The sequence below is a fragment of the Penicillium manginii genome, assembly GCF_028828005.1.
Source record: "Penicillium manginii strain IBT 31320 chromosome Unknown utg000011l:1.0-1395921.0:1.0-1396616.0, whole genome shotgun sequence".
Classification (NCBI taxonomy): domain Eukaryota; kingdom Fungi; phylum Ascomycota; class Eurotiomycetes; order Eurotiales; family Aspergillaceae; genus Penicillium; species Penicillium manginii.
In genome coordinates, this window is record NW_026643112.1 from 316,067 (window position 1) to 338,762 (window position 22,696).

At 46.3% G+C, this 22,696-nt stretch overlaps 8 protein-coding genes across 8 annotated transcripts; 3 read left to right on the plus strand and 5 right to left on the minus strand.

Annotated features, from left to right (window-relative positions):
- Positions 1–283: 283 nt before the first annotated feature.
- N7533_013391 (tryptophan synthase beta subunit-like PLP-dependent enzyme) lies at positions 284–1,540 on the minus strand (the record flags this gene model as incomplete). Its single annotated transcript, XM_057110041.1, has 1 exon — positions 284–1,540. One exon carries the CDS (start codon positions 1,538–1,540, stop codon positions 284–286), a length of 1,257 nt encoding a protein of 418 aa, XP_056952743.1.
- A 1,234-nt stretch (positions 1,541–2,774) lies between these two features.
- On the plus strand, positions 2,775–4,265 carry N7533_013392 (uncharacterized protein; the record flags this gene model as incomplete). Its single annotated transcript, XM_057110042.1, has 1 exon — positions 2,775–4,265. One exon carries the CDS (start codon positions 2,775–2,777, stop codon positions 4,263–4,265), a length of 1,491 nt encoding a protein of 496 aa, XP_056952744.1.
- A 691-nt stretch (positions 4,266–4,956) lies between these two features.
- On the minus strand, positions 4,957–5,539 carry N7533_013393 (YjgF-like protein; the record flags this gene model as incomplete). Its single annotated transcript, XM_057110043.1, has 4 exons — positions 4,957–5,031; positions 5,100–5,189; positions 5,247–5,324; positions 5,375–5,539. 4 exons carry the CDS (start codon positions 5,537–5,539, stop codon positions 4,957–4,959), a joined length of 408 nt encoding a protein of 135 aa, XP_056952745.1.
- A 530-nt stretch (positions 5,540–6,069) lies between these two features.
- N7533_013394 (SGNH/GDSL hydrolase family protein) lies at positions 6,070–6,696 on the minus strand (the record flags this gene model as incomplete). Its single annotated transcript, XM_057110044.1, has 1 exon — positions 6,070–6,696. The coding sequence occupies one exon, from the start codon at positions 6,694–6,696 to the stop codon at positions 6,070–6,072; it is 627 nt and encodes a 208-aa protein (XP_056952746.1).
- Positions 6,697–7,455: 759 nt separating this feature from the next.
- N7533_013395 (Zn(II)2Cys6 transcription factor) lies at positions 7,456–9,817 on the plus strand (the record flags this gene model as incomplete). The annotated part of the gene is made up of 5 exons (XM_057110045.1): positions 7,456–7,514; positions 7,709–7,826; positions 7,885–8,553; positions 8,604–9,119; positions 9,167–9,817. 5 exons carry the CDS (start codon positions 7,456–7,458, stop codon positions 9,815–9,817), a joined length of 2,013 nt encoding a protein of 670 aa, XP_056952747.1.
- A 482-nt stretch (positions 9,818–10,299) lies between these two features.
- Positions 10,300–12,117, minus strand: N7533_013396 (uncharacterized protein; the record flags this gene model as incomplete). Its single annotated transcript, XM_057110046.1, has 1 exon — positions 10,300–12,117. The coding sequence occupies one exon, from the start codon at positions 12,115–12,117 to the stop codon at positions 10,300–10,302; it is 1,818 nt and encodes a 605-aa protein (XP_056952748.1).
- Positions 12,118–12,697: 580 nt separating this feature from the next.
- On the minus strand, positions 12,698–13,681 carry N7533_013397 (uncharacterized protein; the record flags this gene model as incomplete). The annotated part of the gene is made up of 1 exon (XM_057110047.1): positions 12,698–13,681. The coding sequence occupies one exon, from the start codon at positions 13,679–13,681 to the stop codon at positions 12,698–12,700; it is 984 nt and encodes a 327-aa protein (XP_056952749.1).
- A 6,668-nt stretch (positions 13,682–20,349) lies between these two features.
- Positions 20,350–21,660, plus strand: N7533_013398 (uncharacterized protein; the record flags this gene model as incomplete). Its single annotated transcript, XM_057110048.1, has 1 exon — positions 20,350–21,660. The coding sequence occupies one exon, from the start codon at positions 20,350–20,352 to the stop codon at positions 21,658–21,660; it is 1,311 nt and encodes a 436-aa protein (XP_056952750.1).
- Positions 21,661–22,696: the final 1,036 nt, after the last annotated feature.

The following is a 22,696-nucleotide window of genomic DNA, read 5'->3' on the forward strand; positions in this document are numbered from 1 at the left end:
GTCCCAAAAATCCATTGATGAGACCTCAGAGTATGAGAAAATAGTGAAGCTGTGGATTTTCTGCGGAGGGTTCTCCTCCAAGATACAAGATGGTGAAGTAGACAAACACGAAGAAAGTCATTTTGGTCATTTCTTGAATTCTTTGAATCGCCAATACAACTCTGTCTGGGTGAGTCTATTGAACATTCTAGATTTTGATTATGAACAAGGATTCGTGCAAAACATGGAATGTATATGCGTGGTTGTTCAAGTATGGTACTTAATACCAAGCGTCATTTCACTTCTAGTTCTTGGTAGCGAAACAATCCTGAGCCTCAAACACTTCAACAGGCGGTTTCCCCACAAGTGATTCGTAGATCTCGGGGTCTGTTGCGCCCTCGAGGCCGAAAATGATGACCTGACTATTCCCATCCAATCCTAATTTCTCACGAAGGCTCGAATCTGAGCCACATCCTAGCACAACACCCATACTAGCAGCCGACGACTCACCACACACCACAGGAACATCACCCTCATCGCCATTAGCCAACGCCTTCATACCCTCTACCGCAACTGAATCTGGAACAGCAATGAAATCACTGGCCAACCAGGTGAGGATCTTCCACGCGGCTGGAGAAGGTGCGCGGCAAGCTAGACCAGCCATTAGCGTACGCAGTGTACCTTTAGACTGACGCTCCTGGCCATTCTTTGCACTCTGCAGTAGACAGTCCGCCTCGGAGGGTTCAACAACAACAAAACGGGGCATTTGAGTAGGCGACTTTTGGTTTCCACGGAGATGAGTGTAGAAGCCTTGAAAAATGGCGGCGGCAATACTTCCAACACCACCGCAGACAAAAACGTGAGAGATACGGTCGAGTTGAGGAATTAAAGCGACTGCCTCCTCCAGTACGACCATATAGGCGTTCATGACGTGCTGAGGCACGTCATTATCGAAGTCGGACCAGGAGGTACTGCTAACGAAGTACCAGCCGTTCATGCGAGCATCTTCCTTCGCCCGACTAACGGAAGCTTCATATTCGCCGTCAATTCGAATCACAACCGCGCCCAAATTCATCATACGCTTGGCGCGACCGTCGCTTACATGATTGTGAATGTAATTGACGCATCGACAGCCGAATATTTTGGCACCGTACGCCAATCCACGGCCTTGGTTGCCGTCCGTCGCGACGCAGACAGTAACGCGCTGCGTGATGTCACGGTACTCGTCCGTACGGAGTTCAGCTGCTGTCGGACAGACACCCTTTTTTGCGTGCACCTCCTCCGCCAAAATCTTATAAACTGAGTAAGGTGCACCAAGTGCCTTGAAGGAGCCGAGTTCAGTTCCAAAGCGTCTGCTTTCGTCTTTGACGAATATTTCCTGGATTCCTAGCTTTTGTGCCTGTTTGGGAAGAGTGCGTAGAGGCTGTTCGGTGTATTCTGGCCAGGTGCGAATTTCATCGACGGCATGCATCCACTCAGAGAGATTTTGCATACAGACGGCCGCAGTGGCCTCTGCCTGTGTAGACAAGCGGTCCGGGTTATAGTGATAAGAGTACTCCATATTAGATAGCGCAAGTATTGGATATTCGGAATTCGCTTGTCGCGTTGTGCTCATGCCAGCAGATGCCTATATTTACGTTGCCTTGTTATTTGCCTTAAGCCGATCGTGCTTCTTCATTTTCAATCTCTGATTCTATTGTGTTCTCTCTCAATGCCTCCGTATAGTTTCGGCCCTTTTGCCGGCTGCCGGGGGGCGTTCACTCGCCATGCATCTCTAAAAGATCCACCAGACCCACCCTGTCTTTCCTGTGGCGTTCGGTGATTTCTGCATGACCCCGGAGTCCCGACCATGAACGTTGTTTTCATCTAATTTCAGTCACGAGTACCCCAGTACACCACGCTGTTGTGGTTATTTTAATCGAAGAGGTATGATATCGATTGGTCTGACAAGGTTGAAAGTTTGGAGACCTTGGGAAGAATGTCAAGGTGAGGGCGTATTGCCGAGATACCAAGTCGATTCTGCAGGGAAGGTGCGCTCTGCTTGAATAGAAGACACCTATCTAATTCATCCAACTTGAACTTCGCGATGTGATACTTGCTCAAAATATATTATATGGCGTAGAAGTCGATAACTATAGGTAATTTATTGACCTCCGCGAGGCATCCAATATGCTTCGCGTCCAGGGTAGACAAGGCTGACACAGGCTGAACCTGACAACGCCCAAGGTTACAACTATTCATTGCTCACTGAGTATATTCTGTGTAGGAAATAGCTTGTTCATATAAATAAATCTTGTTGCTCTCTTCGACGATTTTCTGCCTATACCGGGAGACACACCGAGAGTCCCTAAAACTCCCATGTAGGCCATGCCCTGTAGATCATGCCGCAGGCATGCGGGCACGTGGTTGTGAGTGTGGATTTTTTTTCTTGGTAGCAAGTTAAGTTGTCATTTCGCCAAACGAACATTGGTCCGGGGTCAAATGGTAATTTTGCTGATCAAGCCGAGCTCCCCTCCAGTCGGAACTCTCCATCTGACGCGTTTCAAGAACCTTCTCGGCACAAGTCATCCGCGGCCGTCGGTGCATGTGGCTGCCTCCCGAATATGGCTCCACTAATGGGATGCCTCTATCTATGAACCTGCTGACCATGAAATTACGTTATTCATCAAGAAATTGTTGAGATATAGGTCTTATACCCCTGCATGGACATTTAGTAAAGCATGGACATTGATCACTAGTGAATTAAATCCAGAACATTCCCAGAATCTCGAGTTTCCAGCGACGTGTTTTCAAGTATGATTTCAATCACAACTGCCTCGACTTATGCGAATAAGGATGTCTTGCGGACTCGCTTTGCTGCTGCAATGTCAAGCATGTACCGCAGTGAGGTCCCACTTTACGGTGATCTAATCGAGATCGTGCGCAACACCAATAAGAGCGTGCTGAATGACGTTAACGCAAAAGCCCAACCCAGCGATTCTAGAGGCATAAATGTCACTATCGAGCGCCTAAGTCAAGAACGACATGGTGCAATCCGCCTCGGCACCCCTTATGAGCTCCGAATAATCAAGCGTGTATTCGAACTCTTGGGTATGTACCCGATCGGATACTATGATCTCTCAATCGCGGGACTGCCGATGCATGCAACCTGTTTTCGCCCATTGGAGATCTCAAGCCTCGACTCCAACCCCTTTCGTGTGTTCACTACTTTACTGCGACCTGAACTACTCGTCTCGGAAAATGCCCGCCGGATCTCATTGGACTTGCTCGATAAACGTAATATTTTCAGCAATGTCTTGTTGAAGATCCTCGATGAGGCAGAAGTGAAGGGTGGAAGACTCAATGAAGATAAAACGGAGATATTTATTCAAGAGGCATTGTCCGCTTTTAGCTGGCAGCCTATCGCTGCGGCTACCTTTGATCAGTATGAGATCCTGAAGGCCGAACATCCAATTCTAGCCGATATTGCATGCTTCAAAAGCGCACACATCAACCATCTCACTCCCCGAACACTGGACATTTCAGCAGTTGATTTGGCCATGAAAAGGGCCGGAATGGCAGCTAAAGATACCGTGGAAGGCCCACCAGCTCGTGAATGCCCAATACTTTTGCGTCAAACCAGCTTCCTTGCTCTGGAAGAGGCTGTTCGATTTAGGTGGAATGAGAACCAGAGCATAGATGGGGATGTGTCACGAGGCGCATTGATTGAGGCTAGTCACAGGGCGCGTTTTGGAGAGATCGAGGAACGGGGCGCCGCAGTCACTCAGAAGGGCCGGGAACTGTATGACAGGCTTCTTCGAGAATCCCAAAAGCAGAGAGCGGGCACCACAGCCTTGAAAGCCGCCGAAATCACCACCAAAGTGTTTAATGAGTTCCCCGACACCTGGAGGGAGCTTAGGCTACAGAATCTGATATACTGCGAGTTCAAACTGAAGAAAGCTGCCACGATGTTGTCGCTGGATTCGAAGAATGGTCCTATTCTCGAACAGTTGATTTCCATGAATGTCGTGGAAGCTGTGCCTATCACATATGAGGACTTCCTACCCTTCTCTGCAGCTGGAATCTTCCAGTCAAATTTACAGAGCAGCAATTCATCTCAATGTGCATTGAAATTGCCACTAGGCGTGAGTCAATCGGGGGCAGACTTGAAGGGCTTGGAGGAAGCCATGAATACGAGTATTTCGGACCTCGATGCATGGTACTCTGCCGTGCAAATGAAAAGTCTTAAGGATGTTGGGAAAAGCCTTGGTTTTACTTTGGAGGAGCTTATGCCAAGCTACGTTTAGTGTTGGGATTGGGCTTCGCGTGTTAAAAAAGAAGAAGTGTGACATTGGTTGACTAGGACGAGACTGTAGTTAGCAGAGCGGAATCACTTTATGTACTAAGCAATCATGGACATTGAGGACTTTCATGCGTCTAAGGTAGACTAAATTTATACTTTAGCAATATCAATGATGCAAACCTAGTTCTTCCAGTGGTGAAAGAAATTGGAAACTCTCATCTAAGTGATCGAATTAGCAGTTAGTCTGTTACGTGCTCTCACATTTCTGATCACCACGGAACTTGGCCACGTTGGTAGATAGCGCCACCACTCCCGAGGATCCTGATACTTCATGATATCGACCAAGAGCATTATTATTTAGAATAGAGACAGATTGTCGCTATCTCTAATCAAGCCGGGTCAGTAACTAAACTGCCAAATTGCAGGAATGGAATATAAACCCTCCTATGTCCATGCCTGGATATCACAATTGATTTGAAATCATTAAACACCAAAACTAACCGGTAATACATGCAATGGTTGAGTTAAATGTCCACCTAACTTTCTTATTCTATTCCCGCAATACTTGTGAATCATGTGTCATCATCGTGTATTATGGAAGTGTATCCAGGGACCGTATAGCCAGATTATGCCCCTAGTATGGATACAATACTGAAGAGAGGTCATCTGCCTCAGTGAAACATCTTTCGAGTCTGCTACTGGTGTGCCATGACTTCAATTTCAACATCCGTGCAAAGGGGCAGCTGTTTAACAGCTACACAAGTCCGGACCTGACCATCAAAAAGCGGTTGAATTAGTAAACTCAATTTACGTCAGGGTATATGTTGAGGACTCATACTGGCATGGCTCCTTGATTAAAGACCTTAAGGTAGCCTTCATTCATAGATGCATAATTGGACATGTCATCGATGAAAATTGTGACTTTAAGCTATAAATCGAATCGGTTGCGTGAGAATGTGCTCTATTTCACTTAGTAATTTCTAACCGGTTGCTGACTCACAACTTTCTCAATGGAGCTACTGGCAGCCTCTAAGATATGCGAAATGTTCTTGAGGCATTGCTCCTGTCGTGGATTAGTGACATTTTCACGCGACAAAAAGTCGAGCAACCTACGGTCCGATCACCCGTTGTCCCAGGAACCAAATTCTCTGTCGCAGGGTCCATACCGACGGCTCCTGACGTATAAACCAAGCCATTCAGAGTAATAGCCTGTGACAGAAACGGCTTGGGAGTCGGGGCCTTGCTGGTCAGAACGACTTGTTTCGATTGGGCTGCCATAGTTGTTTGTCGGTGGGCAAAGGTATGAAGTTTTGAAGAAATCTGCAAGAAAAAGAGCCAACCTTCGATTGAGGAATAATATATGAAATCAATACTAGAGAAACCAGAGGACTCTCAAATTAGCAACCGGTGTCAATGAGATCGAGCCGAGTGTTTGTGGCCCGGAATCTGGCGCTCGGCATACTTACTTTGTTCCGGATCCCGTAATCTGAAAGACAGACCAATGGATTCTACGGTCCGGCTATTCTCAGGAGGACTTTGTTACATATCGAATGACATAGTTGACAGTCCTCGGCTCTTCTAACTGTAATTGACTTTGGTCGAGTCATCTAACACGACTTCGTCCTCCTTATTCCTATTCTATTCTTCTGTCTTTTCACATTCTTGGTTCTCGATCTAAAATTAACATCAATTGACTGATAACGAAAATTATTTCCTTGGGGAGTTGGATGCAAATTTTTCGATAGACAGAGAAATCAGAGGCGCGAATTGTTCCAAAATTGAAAATTATTCAAGTATCAAGTGGTAATTTATTCGCTATCTTCTTCCGATCTCGGCAAGAACCCCCTTTTCAGGGCTTCCAAAACTCCATTCATCCACAGCTTCGCCATTTGCTCATAGCCCTCATTATCCGGGTGTATGCCGTCGACCAAGCAATCGATCTGAGGACCAGCCTCACTATACATGTCGACGAAGACGATTTTTTTCTGCTCGTTTGATTTCCGCTTTGCGAGAGCGCGGAACTGGTCGTTCACATACACGACGTTTGAGTCAGTCTGCTTATCTGCGCTGACTACAAGAGTAGATAGAATGATCGTGGAGTTCGGGGACGTTTGCCAAAGATACTCGAGCATGTCGCCTAATCTGTCTCCTGCTTCTTCGAGCTTGAAAGACTGGAGGCAGTCATTCGATCCAGCATTAATAGCAAAGACGTGAGGCAATAGTTCTGGCGTGGAGAGTCGGGCTTTTTTATCAATTTCATCGATTCTAAACCCTGGCCAACCCTCGTGGTTTTTATTGAGCATTGAGCCTGTCTTGCGTGAGCCGACCATTTGGACATCGAAGCCGTGCTCCTGGAGCATTTCTAGTAGCGGTCGGCGATATCCCGCGCCGGTGGACGATCCGACCCCTTGCGTTACTGAACCACCAAGGGGCATAAGGCGGAAGGAAATGCCGCGACCAACTTGAAGATATTTATCTAGGAGGAGCAGTCAATAAGAGAGGGTTTCTGGTGTCGAATAATTGGACCAGGCCGTTTTTGCAGCTGTAGCATCATGATTCATGACTTCACAGGGTCTGCTTGCCAACTTGGGTAGTGATGAACTGACCGTCCTGCATGGCTGATGAGATACAGCGTGACTGTCGGCTAATTGAATCACAAGTGTGTTTTGCTGATAAAGTCTGACGGTCCGGGATCCGGGTACTTGGTTTCAAAGACACTCGCTTTGCGATCAAAAAAGAACTCGGTAGTCGCATGGCATTCAAGGCACAGCCCTTCACATACATCTCTTAAATCCAGGTGATGCAGATATGCGTGCAGATGGTAGAGGGAATGATCGCACTTGGCTGGTATAGGCATAAGGCTGATTTTAGAAGGTTGCGTCTTCCAGGATTTAGCTTGAGGTTTGAAACAATGATAAGACTCGGATTCGGTGGAGATGTTTCTGTCCCGAGGGGGATTCGGCGACCGAGACTTCCGCCGCCGGTGGCGGTGTGCTAAAAGATGAAGGTACCCATAGTTATATAGTTATGTGTACTATACACTCTTAGGTGAATTTGAGTAGAGCGACGTCTTCTTAGAGTCTTGAATTACTCATTATAAAGTACCAAAAAAGACTAAATATTCCTAGATAGACTAGCTTTCAGATGCTACATACTACCCGAGACTCCCGAGTCCCGTCTACCGAAAGAGCAAAATGGAGGATAGTTTTGAGGATAATTTTCTTTCCGATCCCGGCTTGTACCCCTCACCAACGTATGTGCACTGTGCAGGCGTACTGAACGCGCATCCATTACGTTCTTCCCTATACGATCAGCAATGATTCAATGTCTTCAGAAAGGGAAATACTGTCTGATAACATGGGCCCGGGATCCCTGTTGAGCCGGACGAAACCAATAGCGTTCGTCTCTAGTCGTCGTTGCCGCTATCTTGTCGCTGAACCCTTCTAGCTGTCGAAAATGCCACGCAAGGAAAGTCAAGTGTCCAGGCGGCCAGCCTTGCCAGAACTGTGTTCAGTTGGACTGCGAGACCGGTTGCACATACCCAAAACGCGATCGGCAAATCAAAGTTAGCCAGAGGTTGATTCACTCTTTCACTCATCATTGTAAAATCCCACTAACCCAAGTCAACCAGTTATATTGAGGGTTTAGTCCGTGAGGTTGAGCAATTGAAAGCTCGGAATCAACGATCTCCGACTTTGCCCGAGCAAAATGCTGCAGCTCAGACAAACAGTCCTGTCATCGACTTTGACCGACATTCTGAAACTACCGATGAACCTTCCCAGAACCCGCTACTAGACAAGAAACCATGGTTCCTACCTATTAATACCTCAAAAGTTCCTATTCTTATAGGAGAAGTCGCTGATGCTGTGTTTGCGACCCGTCTTCGCCAACTCATCACGGGCAAAACTCTAAGTCATATCCCTCGTATCGCATACCCTGCCCATGATCGGATCTTGGAACTTGCGAAGATTGAGATCCCTCACCCTCGAGCGTCCCATGCTCGATTTCTTCTTCGCGTTGCTTTGAAATTTCTAGAGGGATCATTCCACATCGTTCGCAAAAGCCTAGTCTCTGACCTGTTAGAGCAATTTCTCCGTCTACCCCAGTCACTTGATTCCCTTTCCACATGCAAGATTTTTGCGCTTCTGGCTCTGGGTGAACTTCACTCCAGCCGCTTCCAGAATCCAGAGACGCAGCTAGCTGGCCTTGCGTACTATGGTCATGCTAGCCGAGCTCATGGCCTGCTCGAGGAACGACCTTGCGTTGATTCAATTGAAGTTTCATTGATCCTGGTGAGTCTTTTCTGTCAAAGCCACGGATATATCTCCTAACGATTGTGAAGTGTCTATATGCTCTCTGTATTAATAGACGTCATTCCGCCTACTTTTTAGCAAGTTCTGCAGTTCGCCGTGGCGTCGTGATGGGTCTGCATTTTGACCTTCCCAATACCCATATGAATGACCCTGAGCTCAAAGAGCATCTTAAACGTGTTTGGTGGACATCCTATGTGCTGGATCATCTGTGTGCATCTATCAGTAGCCAGCTGGTATCCATCTCGGATAAAGATATCTTTGTCGATCTCTCATTGAACCCAAACGTTGCTGGCCAACGGCAATGTGATTTTGGACATTCAGACTGGATAATCGCAAGGGCCCACCTAGCAAGACTCACCAGACGAACGATAAAGTCTGTCTACGGTCGGAGGCAACAAACTGGGTCATTTTTGCAACGGGTGCAATATTCACTCCGAGACCTAAAACAGTGGCTAAATGAGTTGCCAAAAGACATCCAGATGGATGCGGAATCATCACATCTGAAACCGCAGCCAATTCAGTCTCTGCACCTCACTTTCAACCAGGTAAATCAATCACGTCTCCAAGACTTTAATAAGTCTAACCAATCCAGTCTGTTATCCTTGCTACCCGGCCCGTTTTACTTCACAAACTGCAAATGCACAAACAGTCAAATGGAAATTCGCCAGTCAGCGCAGATCCAACTATTTCAAGCAATGTTCAAACTCTAGCAGAAGCATGCATTAGATGCGCTCGGCACTCATATTCTACTATCGTCGAATCCTGGATCGAAGGAAACTTCGGCATATTCGACTATTTTACAACCCAGTATCTCTTTTCTGCGGCTACAGTTCTGGCTATTTCTTGCCTCATTGGTGGTCCTGGAAGTTTAAAGGACCATGAGGATTTTGATTTCGCTGGTGAACTTCTCCAAAAGCTGCGTGACTCCGGAAGCTTTGCTGCTATGGAATTCTTTCGTCACTTTGAAGAGCTCAACGCAGATATCGGCTCGTTTTGGTCTGGTCTACAGTGTACGGAAGAAGCGCAAAGCTTTGAGCCCAACATTACAAGCAACACTACCACCTACCCGAATCAAATGGCGCCTTTCCCGCAGCCAGGACATTTGATGACATCAGGTATGGCTTTGGCAGAGCCTTCAGTTGAAGCATTTCTCGAAAGCGAACAGAGCTTAGCTCAGTTGGATGTCTTCTGGGATCATGTCGGACGGACAGGACTATACTGGCCGATGAGCGATTTGGTTTGAATGACTTGAGTTCTCCATTTGTAACAACATGAAGATATGTTTTCGAGGTCCTTGTATGATTTATTTATTCTCAACAACCAAATAAAGTCGCCGCAACTTGGTAGCGCTTTTGAATTATGCAGATTCCACGAAATTAATTGTAATAGGTCAAGGAAGTGCAAGCTTCGTTGAGTTTTGAGAGCTCTCTCTGCTACGATCTCGATTTAATGATTTAACAGGAACCTTCATGTTGCATATTGTAACATAACATTAGGTTTTATATCACTCGCTTTCAAACTTAGCAAGCTGATTAGACAAAAGAGCCGGTTTGTGTCATAACTGTCCATCAAAAAGGGTGAGATACCAAGAGAAGCAAGAATGCCAGATAGATAGATCAATCCCGAGTAACTTCGCATTTATTTTTCATGTGTATTTATATGCTAATGTGACATAATATTTATCCATTCCCCAAGAATCCTTCCGGATTTCCAAGAGAGGCTGGGCTAAGTTTGTTCCCCTCGGAATTGAGTTAGCCATTCATGATTGTCTGCCATAGTTTGGTTCCATTGATCCTCAGAATCAAATAATAGACGCCTGGCCTCTGATTGAAACATTTCATCTGTAGGTATAATGCCGCTGCTCATCATTTGTTGTGCGTAGTGGCTTAGATGACGAGTGAGAACTTCAGTATAGGAGTCTAGTATGGGCTCCTGGAATGCCGGAGCCTCATGCACTGGAGAATCCTCTACCTCAAATATATCAGGTGATATGTGAGCTTCGTCTGCTTCATGGTCAAACCTGGCCCGTGAGAGCATCTGAGAGAGATGGTCATTGACTGCTCTATTCGTAGCAGAAAATGGCACGAAAGTTCGCGATTCGAAATCGAGTAAATAGGGCGGCACACTATGTGTAATTTGTGCAGAAATCTCAGGTGGGAACTCGTGATCACCTTTCCAGTGGGCCATCGTATAGCCTTTTCGAAAGTGGGATGTGAGATGGTCGGCTCGCTCGTTCCAACTCGACATTCTGTCGTTACAAAAACCACATCGGGACGGAAAATCCGCAATGTTACGCTTCCATTCGTCAATAAGTGGGATCGTATCAAGTTTATGAAAAAGCCGTATATGCTGGATCAGATGATCTTTCCTTCGAAATGTGGGTTTATGTTGGTATTGGCAGAGTTCATGGTTGTGTCTCTCAAGGTGTTCGGGTGTTGGGTCAAGCTGGTTGCAATAGGCACAATGGGCGCGACCGGTAGATGGCAATATCACAACACCACCAAAAGGGGCGCAAGTCCAACTCTCCAGGTTCAAATGGAGGGACTTTTCGTGACGCATCCAGTCATATTTGCTCTTAAATTTATCACAGCAAAAAGTGCAGCAGAATATCCGCGGGTTATTAGCCGAGCTTCGTTTCTCTCTTTTTCCGCAAGTCCGCCTTTTCTCAATTGCTGAAGATTTCTGATTCCCAGCGGTCTGACTGTTACTAGACAAGGCCGACCGAATGGAGTAGTTAGAGCGGCGAGATGAGGCAGTGGTAGCGCTTTCACCACTCGTTGTGGAAGGTGCTCGGGATGCCGAATGTCGGTGCTGCCGAAACGCATCGGTGGCTCTCCGGCCAGGTGTATCCGGTCTTTGGTCTGCCATGTCCCCTGGCAACGAGGTCTTCAGGGAACTTTTGATGTCTAACAAGCTTGCGGCTTCGTCTTCAGGAGGGGACATTTTCCAGCGTTCCAACGGATCTGCGGGGCTATTGCCTGGAGGTATGAAAATAGCATTTGCCTTCTGACCAATCTGCTGTATCTTGTACTGGCTCCTGCGTCGTGGCAGTCCGCTGGCACTTAGTAGCGGATTTGTTGCTACTGGTGTTGAGACTGGGTGTGTAAAATCAACGATTCCATCTGTCAAGGTTGTCCCGGGTGCCATGTAATCGTGATTGGATTCATAATTCTGGCCTAGTTGACTCGTGGGCAAAGACCGTGGAAGAATATCAGCCATCCAGGGATGGTAATTGTGTTGCTCAGTACTTGAGCTGGCGCAATCTGTTCCAGAATAAGCCTGATTTGTATGAATTGGGTTGGTTGGAAAGCTTCCAGAGGAAGAAATAGGAACATCGCCTGGAAAATGGTCGGCGGAATCATGAAAAGTGTCGCTTGGCCCGGAGGCCTCAGGTGGTGGCGGCATCATGAATGCATATGCGCCTTCAATTTCCTCGGTGTAGGCCAGCTCATGCCATTGGGGCGAATCGCTCTCTCTCGTCACATCTGATAAAATGTCAGTGGGTTGGTCACTTGGAATGCAAAATATGCGGAATCTGTACATTGTGCCTCTTGGTGCTGCGGATCCATCTTCCCCAGCTGTTCGTTCTGTCTTATCCGACCAGAATTACGCAGAAGCCACTCGCAAGCACAATCGAATGCCTCGCAGTGGTTGATCGAATATTTCTAAGAGGTCGCAGATCTTTGGATACTAGGCACTACGGTTGTGGCAAGGAAAAATTGAAGCGGGGTGTGTGTCATCGGCAGTGGAGCGGTGGTCGCCACGCCTTCAATTTGGGATCAGTGCAGAGAAAAAAGTTGAAGAACACGAGCCTTTTTTTCCTCTATGGAGAGCATTCATGATATATTTACGGGTTAATTTTAGTCCCAAGGATAGCTAATAATAATCTTAGTCACAAAGGAATGATTACTGTCTCTCAGAGATCACCCTTGCCCACGGATGCTTCACCTCCCCATACATGATCTCACTCAGCCATCCCTTAAGCTTCCCCGTAATTTTGGCTGGCGTTCCATCGGGGCCGGTGGGGATTCTGATATCTTTTTCGCGGTGATGAATCAATGAAATCGGAGTAATGAACCACTTATAAAGCATCCGTTGTTAGCATTCGATCGTCGATCAAATTCTATGAGTCAGAACTCACAGCTGTGCCGGCGGCAAACGCTTCCAGAAGACGACCTTCTGAAACCGCCTCCTGGATCTCACCAATTGTAAATTTACGCTCAGTGACTTCAATTTCATCTTCCAGTCTATCTTTCGCTAAGTCAAGGCAACTTCTTCGAGTGACACCATCCAAGATCAGCTGGTCGTCCAAGGGAGCTGTTATCAGCTCCTTCTTGCCATCCTTACGCTTCCAAACCACAAAAAAGTTGCTCCCGCCTGCCTCGGTGCAGTCACCGTTGGGACCATACAACCATAGGATCTGATGATAGCCTTGGCGGTAGGCTGCTTCTGTGGCTTGCAACGACGGTCCGTAATTCGCGCCAACTTTTGCATAACCGAATCCGCCAACCCATGAGCGGACTACATCATCGGGGTTTGTCATCAGTCGTTTCCCACCAACTGGTTGATCCACGCGAGGCATATATCCGAGAATAATGTAGAGTAGAGCTGCCGTTGGCTTTGCAACGCCAATCTGGGAGTCTGTGCCAATGATCGTTGGGCGGACGTATAAGAAGTCCCCAGCGCGAGTCTTTGGAAGCCATCTCGCACCATCCACCGAAACCAAGGTATAGATAAGTTTTTCCAGCTCGATCGGATCGAATTTAGGGAGGGAGATTCGCTCAGAGGACATCAAAAGGCGTTGGGAATTCCGGTCGGATCGGAACATTCGTAGCTTTCCATCGTGTCCTCGATAGGCCTTGAGTCCCTCGAAGCATTCGTAGGCATAGTGAAGGCAGGATGCGGTGGGAAGAAGGTTGAACGGGCCATACGGTTTGAGCTCTGGAGTAGACCAGCCGCTGTTCACATCCCAAGATGCAACAATCATATGGTCTGTACAAATAGTTTGCTTGTTTTTGGCCAGAATTTCAGCATCGGGCACCTCTCGGGGTGTGGTGGTATATTGATATCTCAATTGAGATGCGTCAAGCGGTTGGGCTGATTCCATTGTGGGAGGTCAAAAGAACAGACGAAGCGCAAAGAGTAATGAGGTGGTACCCGGAATGAGACTGCGACCGCGAAAATGTCTCAAACCAACGCTGGGCACAGCTCGCTTTTCAGGTCATATCAACCCCATCAACCATCAGCCAGGGCGTGTTCGGCAGGGCGTGCCAGCACGCCCTGTGGGTCTGGCGAGAGAGTTGGAGATGTCCAACTCTGGAAAGTTGCACGCCCTGCCTGTGGGTCCCGCGAATGTCTCGGCTTTGTGCGCGAAGCGCCGAACCGCAGTCTAGGCAAACCCACAGATATTGATCCTCTATTAGGACCATGATACATCGAAGGCACTGCTAGTGCTGCCCACGGTATGATATCGTGGACAGCACTAGAAGGCAGCTTTGACCCTAGTCTCCATCATGTTCCGAGGCTGTAAGGCATACGAACTTCTCTGAGATATGTTACCAGTAGGATCATAATATACAGTAGACTAGCAACCCGCTTGACATGCATTTCGACATGTATTTCAAACTATCTTCAGGCGGGCTTTGATGGTGTGTCATGACTGGAAAATAATTACTAAGGCCATATCTCATGTAGCCGGGTAGACAGGTGCACCCGGGATGGCCAATCCTCCATGTAAATGAGTGGAAGAAAAGGTCACAATACACCGCACCGTCCAGGCAACTTGCACTAAAAATGGAACTTGCGTAAAAAACTTTTGCCATTCCATTATACAAGTTGCATTGCAGGCTCTCCAGTGGGAGAATATTCATGAGCGGTTATTCGAGTAAGTAGATCTGCAATGCTCCTTAATGTAAGTCCATGGAGTCCATAGAATGAAAGCTTAGCAGGAGCATAAATAGCCAGGTTGCCGTCCTCCACACGGTGGTATTTGTTCTCTGCCGTCTTACTCTCTATGCACGCACGACGCCAGATCCACATTCACAGAATCTGAAACACTTTCTGGAGCACGGGAAGCAGCTCCATACGGCCGTCTCCGAGATGTGTCCTTACGCAAGAATGATCAATCAATTTGAAGATGTCTTGGAGGAGAGTTCAAAATGCAAAGCAAAGCTCTCAGAGGCAAATGAAGAGTTGAGGAAGTCAAAAGAGGAGGAGAAGAGGCTCAATCTCGTCATGCAGGGGATGACAAGGCAATTTGAAAAAAGGGTCATTGGTCTCCAAGAGACGCAAAAGTCCCAGCTCCATGAGAAGAACATCTCATTAGAGCAAGCTAGAGAAAAGGCGGCCAATTATCATTCAGATTTCGAAGAATCGGATCGGAGACGTTCGTCGTTGGAAAAGGACTTAGAATCACAAAGACGGCTATCTTTAGCAATTACAACTGAGCAGGAAATCTCATACCAAGTCTTGGTCTTAAGGAGCTAGGTGACCATTTGTAAGTCAAAAGCCTATTTCTCAGATCACGTCGCTCACCAATCCAAACAGCCCAGACAGACTGGATCAGCTTGCCATGAAAATTTAATCTTTTGCAGAAGCAATGATCTTGGATTACTTTGATCACTGCTTTGCAAGCAGAATCCCGGTAAGTTGCCTCTTTTTGACTGGTAAGCAGATGCCCTGTTGACGTGAAGTCAGGACAAGCTTTTCAGACAGCTTCTCAGCTCGGACTTCATAAGCTCCGAGAGGCCCATCCCTATCTCGGGCAGTATAGCATCAATATATCTCCGTATAGCAACCTTGCAGGCCATTATCACGGAAAAATTGTCTATGAGTGTCTTCTCAGCAGTGCCAAGCTATAGTTAACAGGTGATTCAAATCAACCTCACCCAGCCCGAATTGGGAAAGAATTGCAGTTGATCAGCCTCTACATGAAGCCGTTCTGAGATCAGTTTCTTCCATGGTATGTTTCCAAGATGAGCAAGAGCTGGAGGAGATGCAGATTATAAGTATCTGTGATCGTATTTATCGCAAATCCCGACCGCTACTCGCAGACATCAAAGCTTCGGAGGAAAGGTTACAGTCCTTATTGAAGGTGGCTTTCGACATACGGAGAGAAGCTCAAAGAAGCACCCGCCGGATTATTGTACTCACTGATGGAAATTTCTGTGTAGAATTTCCCGCCTTCGATATCAATGAGGCGATCTCAATCATTGGTGAAGTCAGGACTGACGGGCTGGAGAAACCGATCATCCTTTTCTTTCTGAGAATGAGCTAGCTTTACGAGTAATTATGACTTTGAGACCACCTCATATTAAGTTGGTGTAATCTGTAACTTACCCCATTCAAATATATTCACTGATTATGACCAACCGTTTCGCTGATCAAACATCAATCATCATCATTGTTTTCTCTTACGAATTCCCGTGCGAGATCTTGATCTGAGTTGCATGGAAGTTACGTAGACGATTTGTGCAAGGCACGGTCCCACATGGCTCATCTGTGCCACTCTGAACAAGAGCAAGCTGATTTCCTTCTGTTTGCTCGTGCTAATTGTTGTCTCTAAGATTAACTTGTGGTGTCCTACTTTTGGTTGTTGTTAATGCTCTTCAAAGTGCAGTATGCCCACTTTTGAAAGATCATGGGCTTACTAACGGCATAAGAGTGATCTGCCCAGGTTCAGAGTCTCTTAAGCTTAGTCATACTGCTGTAAGCCACACGGAGGCTTCCTGTCTAAAATTGGCCGAGTACAGTCGAGGCGGGGCGGTCGGAAATGTGTGTGGTTCTAAGGGTAACTAATTCTGCTTTTACAATCCTGCGTGTGTGCTCATAACCTGTATCTCCTACTGTATATCCTGGTTTGTTACAGCTGAAAATTCCAGGAGACCACCCAAAAAAACGTGCCAGATCCTATATACAACGATGGAACGGGGTTTGCTATGGATGGCATCCTACTGGTAAGTCGGGAAGCGCTTCCAGGTGTGGAAAAAGTGTGGGAATTGCGGGCCGGGACGGTGCGGTCCTAAACGTAATGCCCCAGGCAAACGCTCAACCAGCCAAAGAATCGCGCCACTTCTGGTTGTCCGAAGGCCTGTGCACGCCAACCCCTCGAATGAGTGACGCCGAACTACCACACGCGTGCACGATAGCCCCCAATGTTCCCGCATTAGCGGCTTATCGGTACCATGGAACGCAGGTGGCAGAAGAGTGAAAAACTTAGAGCATCCAGGAGGGAAATGGGCTTGTCGAAGGCATTCGGCTAATACCCCAAACTCTAAAATAAACCGTCACATTGCGAGTATTTCTGAGTGTGGTATCATATCCACTTTACTGGACTAACCACTTGCAATTATGTATGGAAGCTTATTGGCTGTGAACAAGGGTTCGAGAATATCCCTCAGTCCTCCTTTGAGAAGTCATGTTGCGTTGTATGGGCTCATTATAGAATCGCTCATCGGGATTGAAACCCGAGCACTGCAATTATTTATCATTGCCAAAAAGGGATTTCGCAGCCTTGAAAGCATTCTTTGCTCCAGGTGCTGCCCATTGTGCTTGTTGAGTGAATTTTCAGATTTCAGCAAGACTTCTACTTGGAGCCTGGATATTACTGACTGATTCCTTTATACAACAAAAAAACTCTCTTTAATTGATTGAGTCAAAAATTTATTTCCATGATGAGGATGGACTGGTAGCTTTGACTTGAGTGTGTCTATTTGTTCTCGAGCACGGCCGTTCGAACCCTGTGGGCTTCGGAACGGATTGGGCGGCTACGTTGAAAGTTTCAATTGGGTCTATAAGTCCGTGCTATATTCCACGCACATGTATATCAACAGCGGGGTCGAGTATGAATCCACATAAGTATTTTAATTGGCTTATGTGCCACCTGCAAGCACGTCTAGAGGGTAAGAGCCTCAACCCCGCATATTGCCCAGAGCGTCAAGGCCAAAAGTTGGGTAGCATTGCATGAAACTAAATGAGGCTCTTATAACAGCTTTTTGATTGGAGCAAACTACAGATTTGATTATTTATAATTCTTGAAGTCCCCTCTTTCCCAAGATATTAAGGTATTAGAAAGGTCTATGAGGATGATTGGAACTCTGGTGAATACCTAAATGCTTCACCAAGCTTATGTAAAGAGCAAAGGCAATTCGATTCTGGCAAAAATGTAAGGATTCAAAGATCAATAGTGAAAGTCAAGGCGAGCTTTCGTGATAACACTATCTTCTAGCGTATCGTTCGAGAATTGCTGGAGATCGGATTTCAGAAGCTCCGAAAAGCTCAGCAAACTCAGCAGAAGTTTTACATGCAGCAGAAGATCTCCAAAACTCAGAAATATGAAGAACCATTTCACTTTTTCCAAGAGGTATCATCGTTTATGGAGGAAGAGACTCGAATCTCTCGAGGAGCCAATCTACGTGGTGTTCCTTTCTTCCTCAATGTCAATTTTGCTAAAGCCAGGGGGGACCCCCGGTTACTCCCGCTACTTCGCCGCTCAATCGTGACAATCAAACATTCGTCCTCGATACACTTAGTCGTTGCGACAGCAGCTCATAGATCAATCTACTTACCAAGAGCTCTGTAAGAACAATTAGGACATTGGTATTTTACACACACTAATTATCTATATAGGCAACTGCAGCTGTCGCGGTTTACTCCCCGCTATCTCCGGATAAAACTCATTCTGAAATAGATCGTAATGAATATTCTCAAGAAGAATGTGAAGCTCCAGAGAAACAAGACAATGGATGTACTCACGTGCGAATGCCATCTTTCGGCTCTTCAAAACTTGGCCCTCGCCCGGGTGCCAATCGAAAGTCCCCCGACCATTCTAATCTATCTATTGGCAGGGATGACAGAGCGCGCGATAAAGATTTGAGGATCTTTGTGTAGAGAATTGATTCTCTATGTCGAGGCCTCAAAAACGGAATTAAATCTTTCCTGGAATGCTATGGTAGCTTAAAACCTCATTCCACGTTCGCAGAGAATTAATGCCCATTTCCTAAGTCCATGCTTGATTGACTCCAGATTCTGCTGAGCCTTGATGTTCAAAATATATTTTGTAGCGTGACAATGTAATTAGAATGTTTTACAATGTTCACCTGCAGTTCTAACATGATGGTGTAGGTTTCCTTGACAGAAGGCTACAGCGCCGCGAGGGCTACAGGTGGGAAGAAAGCCGCTGCGAACCTTGGGAGAGCCCCACCCTCCCTGAAAACGGCGATGTTCATCTCGAAGGAGAGGATATAAATATGAGCTCGGTATTCCCCTCTTATGTTGACCTGTGAAATTGCGACCCAGAGTCGGTAATCTAGTACGTTATTAGTTAGATGGAACTTCACAGTTATTTTGTATACATAATAGCAGCTTTAGGATTCGGTCCTTTTACAGATTCGTTAGTTTGTATGTGCCATTGAATAAAAGATGTGATCCCTGTCGGTCAGAATGTACCGGTGCAAGCAATTCTTCCCTAGCCATATAGTAACCACGGCTCATGAGGGTTTTCTTTCTCTCAGATACACCTCCCACTATGTACGAGCAATAACTGGGATCTCGGGGCAGCACTGCAAGAGCCACTCGATGACACTTTCACCGATGACAAGAGATATCAGATCAAGGCTGAGATTACAACCGTGCTTTCATGCTATGAAATTTATAAAGAGAGAGGGTAGTGTTGGTGCAGTTTCGTGGAGGGGTGCCTTGATTCCTCTAGACCTTAAATTCCTGACATAGAAGAGAGTAAAAATAATCGTGGTCGCTATCGAAGGCGCTCGCTCCGTAGCACAGGTTCTGAGATCCAAAAGCTGAGGCTCATCATGGGGCAAAGGAACGGTGATGCGGTTGATGCACACAAGTGCAGGGAAATCTGCGACGTGTTTGTCAGTTTCAGGTCGTCAATAACACAAGATGTAGCAAGCAGATGCACGATTGCCAAGCCATGACGTGTCGTTTCGACTATGGCTGCTCCACTAAAGCTCCAGCAGATGTCGGAAACTCATTGCAAGTCATGCCCTTATGCAGTACAAGGGAATGCTTTGCAATCCTGGTTTCAAATAACTTGAGTTTATTCCGCCTCGCATCACGAGCCACAGTCGCCTCACCGGGCGCTTGAGATTGCATAACATATTTGAACGAAGAGAATCTGACTGGGCGCAAGGTATATCTCATGAATCGTGACGCCAATGAGCACCTGTTTAGTATTTCTGCGCGGGAGTGGGGACCGTTTTGCGCCAGAACACGTTGCTCGGAACCCTGCATCTTGTATGTGGAAAGCAAATCGTAGAATATCAAGACTTGTCTACTTTATACCTGCATTGGTGAGTACAGCATTGTCTTTCAATCTCAAATTCAATATATATATAGACTTTATCATCGAGAACTATTCTTCTTTGACCCAGTCGCCTTCATCTTCTTTCTTCTTTCACCTCAATCTTCTTTTTTCTATTCAGGCTTTGATTATCATGCAGCATTAGTCATATTTTCATGTCGATTTAAGTAATTTAAGTCATTCAACAGATCCCAACCCCATCGACAATCTGTATCTTTCATTTTTGGTCTCGTTCTACGACCCTAAACAACATCATGTTCTACCCTTCAGCTCTTCCTGACGAAATCGGACTTCTTGCTTACATAATTCTTGGTGGTGCTATCTATTTGCTATTCTTCAACTTACACCATACTTCCCTCGTCTCACCTCATGTACTACCAAAGGAATCTCTTTGCTCGAGCGATATATTGATTTCAGATCCCGAGTTGTGCCGTCAACTCATTTCGGGCACTATGACTCAGAATTCTAAACAAAATCAGTTGTCATTTTTAAAATCAAGAGCGTTACCTAACCAAAGGCTTCGGACTGTGTTTGCAATCGAGAATGCCTTTACCAGCACTGAAGACGTGGCTGCCGTGAATTTTGTTCGTGATGCCAGCCGGCGTATCAGTCTGAAGCCCGCAGAGTGGTCGAGTCTAAGCCATTTTCTCGTGGACACTGCGAGGCAGTGGATATTGATTGACTCCGACATCGGTGACCTAGGAAGCAGATTACGAAAGTCAATGCTATCAGAGCCTCGTGGGCGTGTCGGGATCAATATCACAAGCTTGGTGCAAGTTTTCACCTTGAAGGCTATCCTGCGGACAGTGTGCAAGGCAGAGGCACAGGATCGCCCTGATGATATAGCCATACTGGAGTTAGCTCAGCAGATCAATCGAGGCTGGATTGAATCAAAAAGTCGAACGCGGACCAGCGGCGATGATGCGAATATGCTTTGCTTCGAGCACAATGAGCCGCTTCAGGCTAGCCTCCGTGCGGTTTTCTCTCAACCAATGGAAGGAGGGCAAAACCCACTCAACTTCGTGTTGCCGTCGTTTGAAACTATGTGGAGAGTCGTACTCCGCGCTTTGTTAGAAATCAAGTTCAAGTCAGGCCGCGACCATCCGTGGTGGGGCGAAACCTTAATTGCATTCTGCCGGGACGCAAGCAAGGTGCAGTTTGAGAAGCGCGAAGGTCAATCCATTATTGAGGAGACACCGTCCGCAAAAGACATTATTATGGAAACAATGAGATTGTATCCTCCGACTCGGCGAATCTACCGGGCGTATCAGTGGGACAATAGCCTAGTGACTTGTGAAGAGATACCGGACCAGGAGATGAACGTACCTGTCCAAAGCTCATTAGATGAGCAGCAATCTTGTCCAGTAAGATACAGCAAAATTGCGGCGAATATTGAGGGGTGCCATTTGAGACCCGATATTTGGGGAGTGAGCGTGGCAATCTTTGACCCAGTTCGCTGGCTGGACCTGACTCCCGAACAGAGGCGCGCCTTCATGCCCTTTGGCTGCGGACCTCATGAATGTCCTGCCAAGGCTGGGTTTGGGCCGAAGATGATAGGTGTCTTAGTTGGTGCTTTACTTCTTGTCTTGGATAACAATGGACTGGAGCCCGGCATGAGTTGGGAGCTCGAGTGCCCCGATGACCAGGTCATGAAGTCTCTGGCGAAAATGGAAAGAATGAGTCTGGAGAGAGATGCTTACGATGATTGTTATTTGGTTCATGAGAGATGTCACAGAAGTTGGGATTTAGACCCCAGTGCCTAAAGCTAGGCTTTGTTTGATTGAGTACGCCATGCGGCTTTTTATGAGCATTTTATTATACATAAACTGCCTTTTGTTTGTTGAATATTGGGCCCGTTACCGACCGGGGCATTCAAAAAGATGTCTCAGGACAGTTGATAAGCGGGAAACATTAATTGAGGAATGCAATAACTTCTTTTCTAAACAATCTTTGATTCAATATAGGCTATGCTCAGATACTATTTCAAATTGACTGCATTTTACTTCTAAATAAGTTACTGCTATTGCGATTTCAATCTTATAAATATTGAATCCCCTCCACGTAGAAACCTCAGCAAGTGAAACAATCTCATTCGTATAATTCAAAAAGATCTCGATTTCATTCATCCAGATTTTAAGAAGTGACACATATCTGCTGCTTTACGCAACGATTCACTGCGAAGACATAGTGAAAATTCTTAAAAAGCTAGTATAATAGACCAAATACACAGGATATTGATTTCTATCCGTGCTAGTCATAAATTTCTTTACTTTATTAACCTTATTATAAATTTTGTTTGGAACTCTCGACCTTCGGACTAGCGTATTAATCAAGCAACAATAATACGTGATATTAAATTACTGGTTTATTTTAATTTTTACCGTTCCTGTACGGACTCAGATGCTTTGAAAGATAGCAGTAGTATTGAACGAAGGTATTAAGCTGAGAGAGAGAAAAAGAGAAAGAGAGAAGCTCCCATCGCAACTATCTACACATAAGCGGCGCCTGCGGAGTCCAATTGTTATCGCGGATTTCGCCTGCGAAAGACACATCAAGGTCTCGAGGCTCGGAGTGTGAGGAAAGAAGTCCTCTTTTCTTTTTGACGGAAAAAGTGCGTTTCCTATGTCATGTCAAGTACGCTTACCGGCAGCGACCACTGGCGTATATTTTGCCGGACCCGGAGGTTTCCACTTGACATTCGTACCGTGTGGCCGCGTTTTCGCTGGGCATTGACGCGGCTTTATTCACTGAATGGATTGGTAGGGGGCCATGGTAAGAAAATATTGAATTCTATGTGTC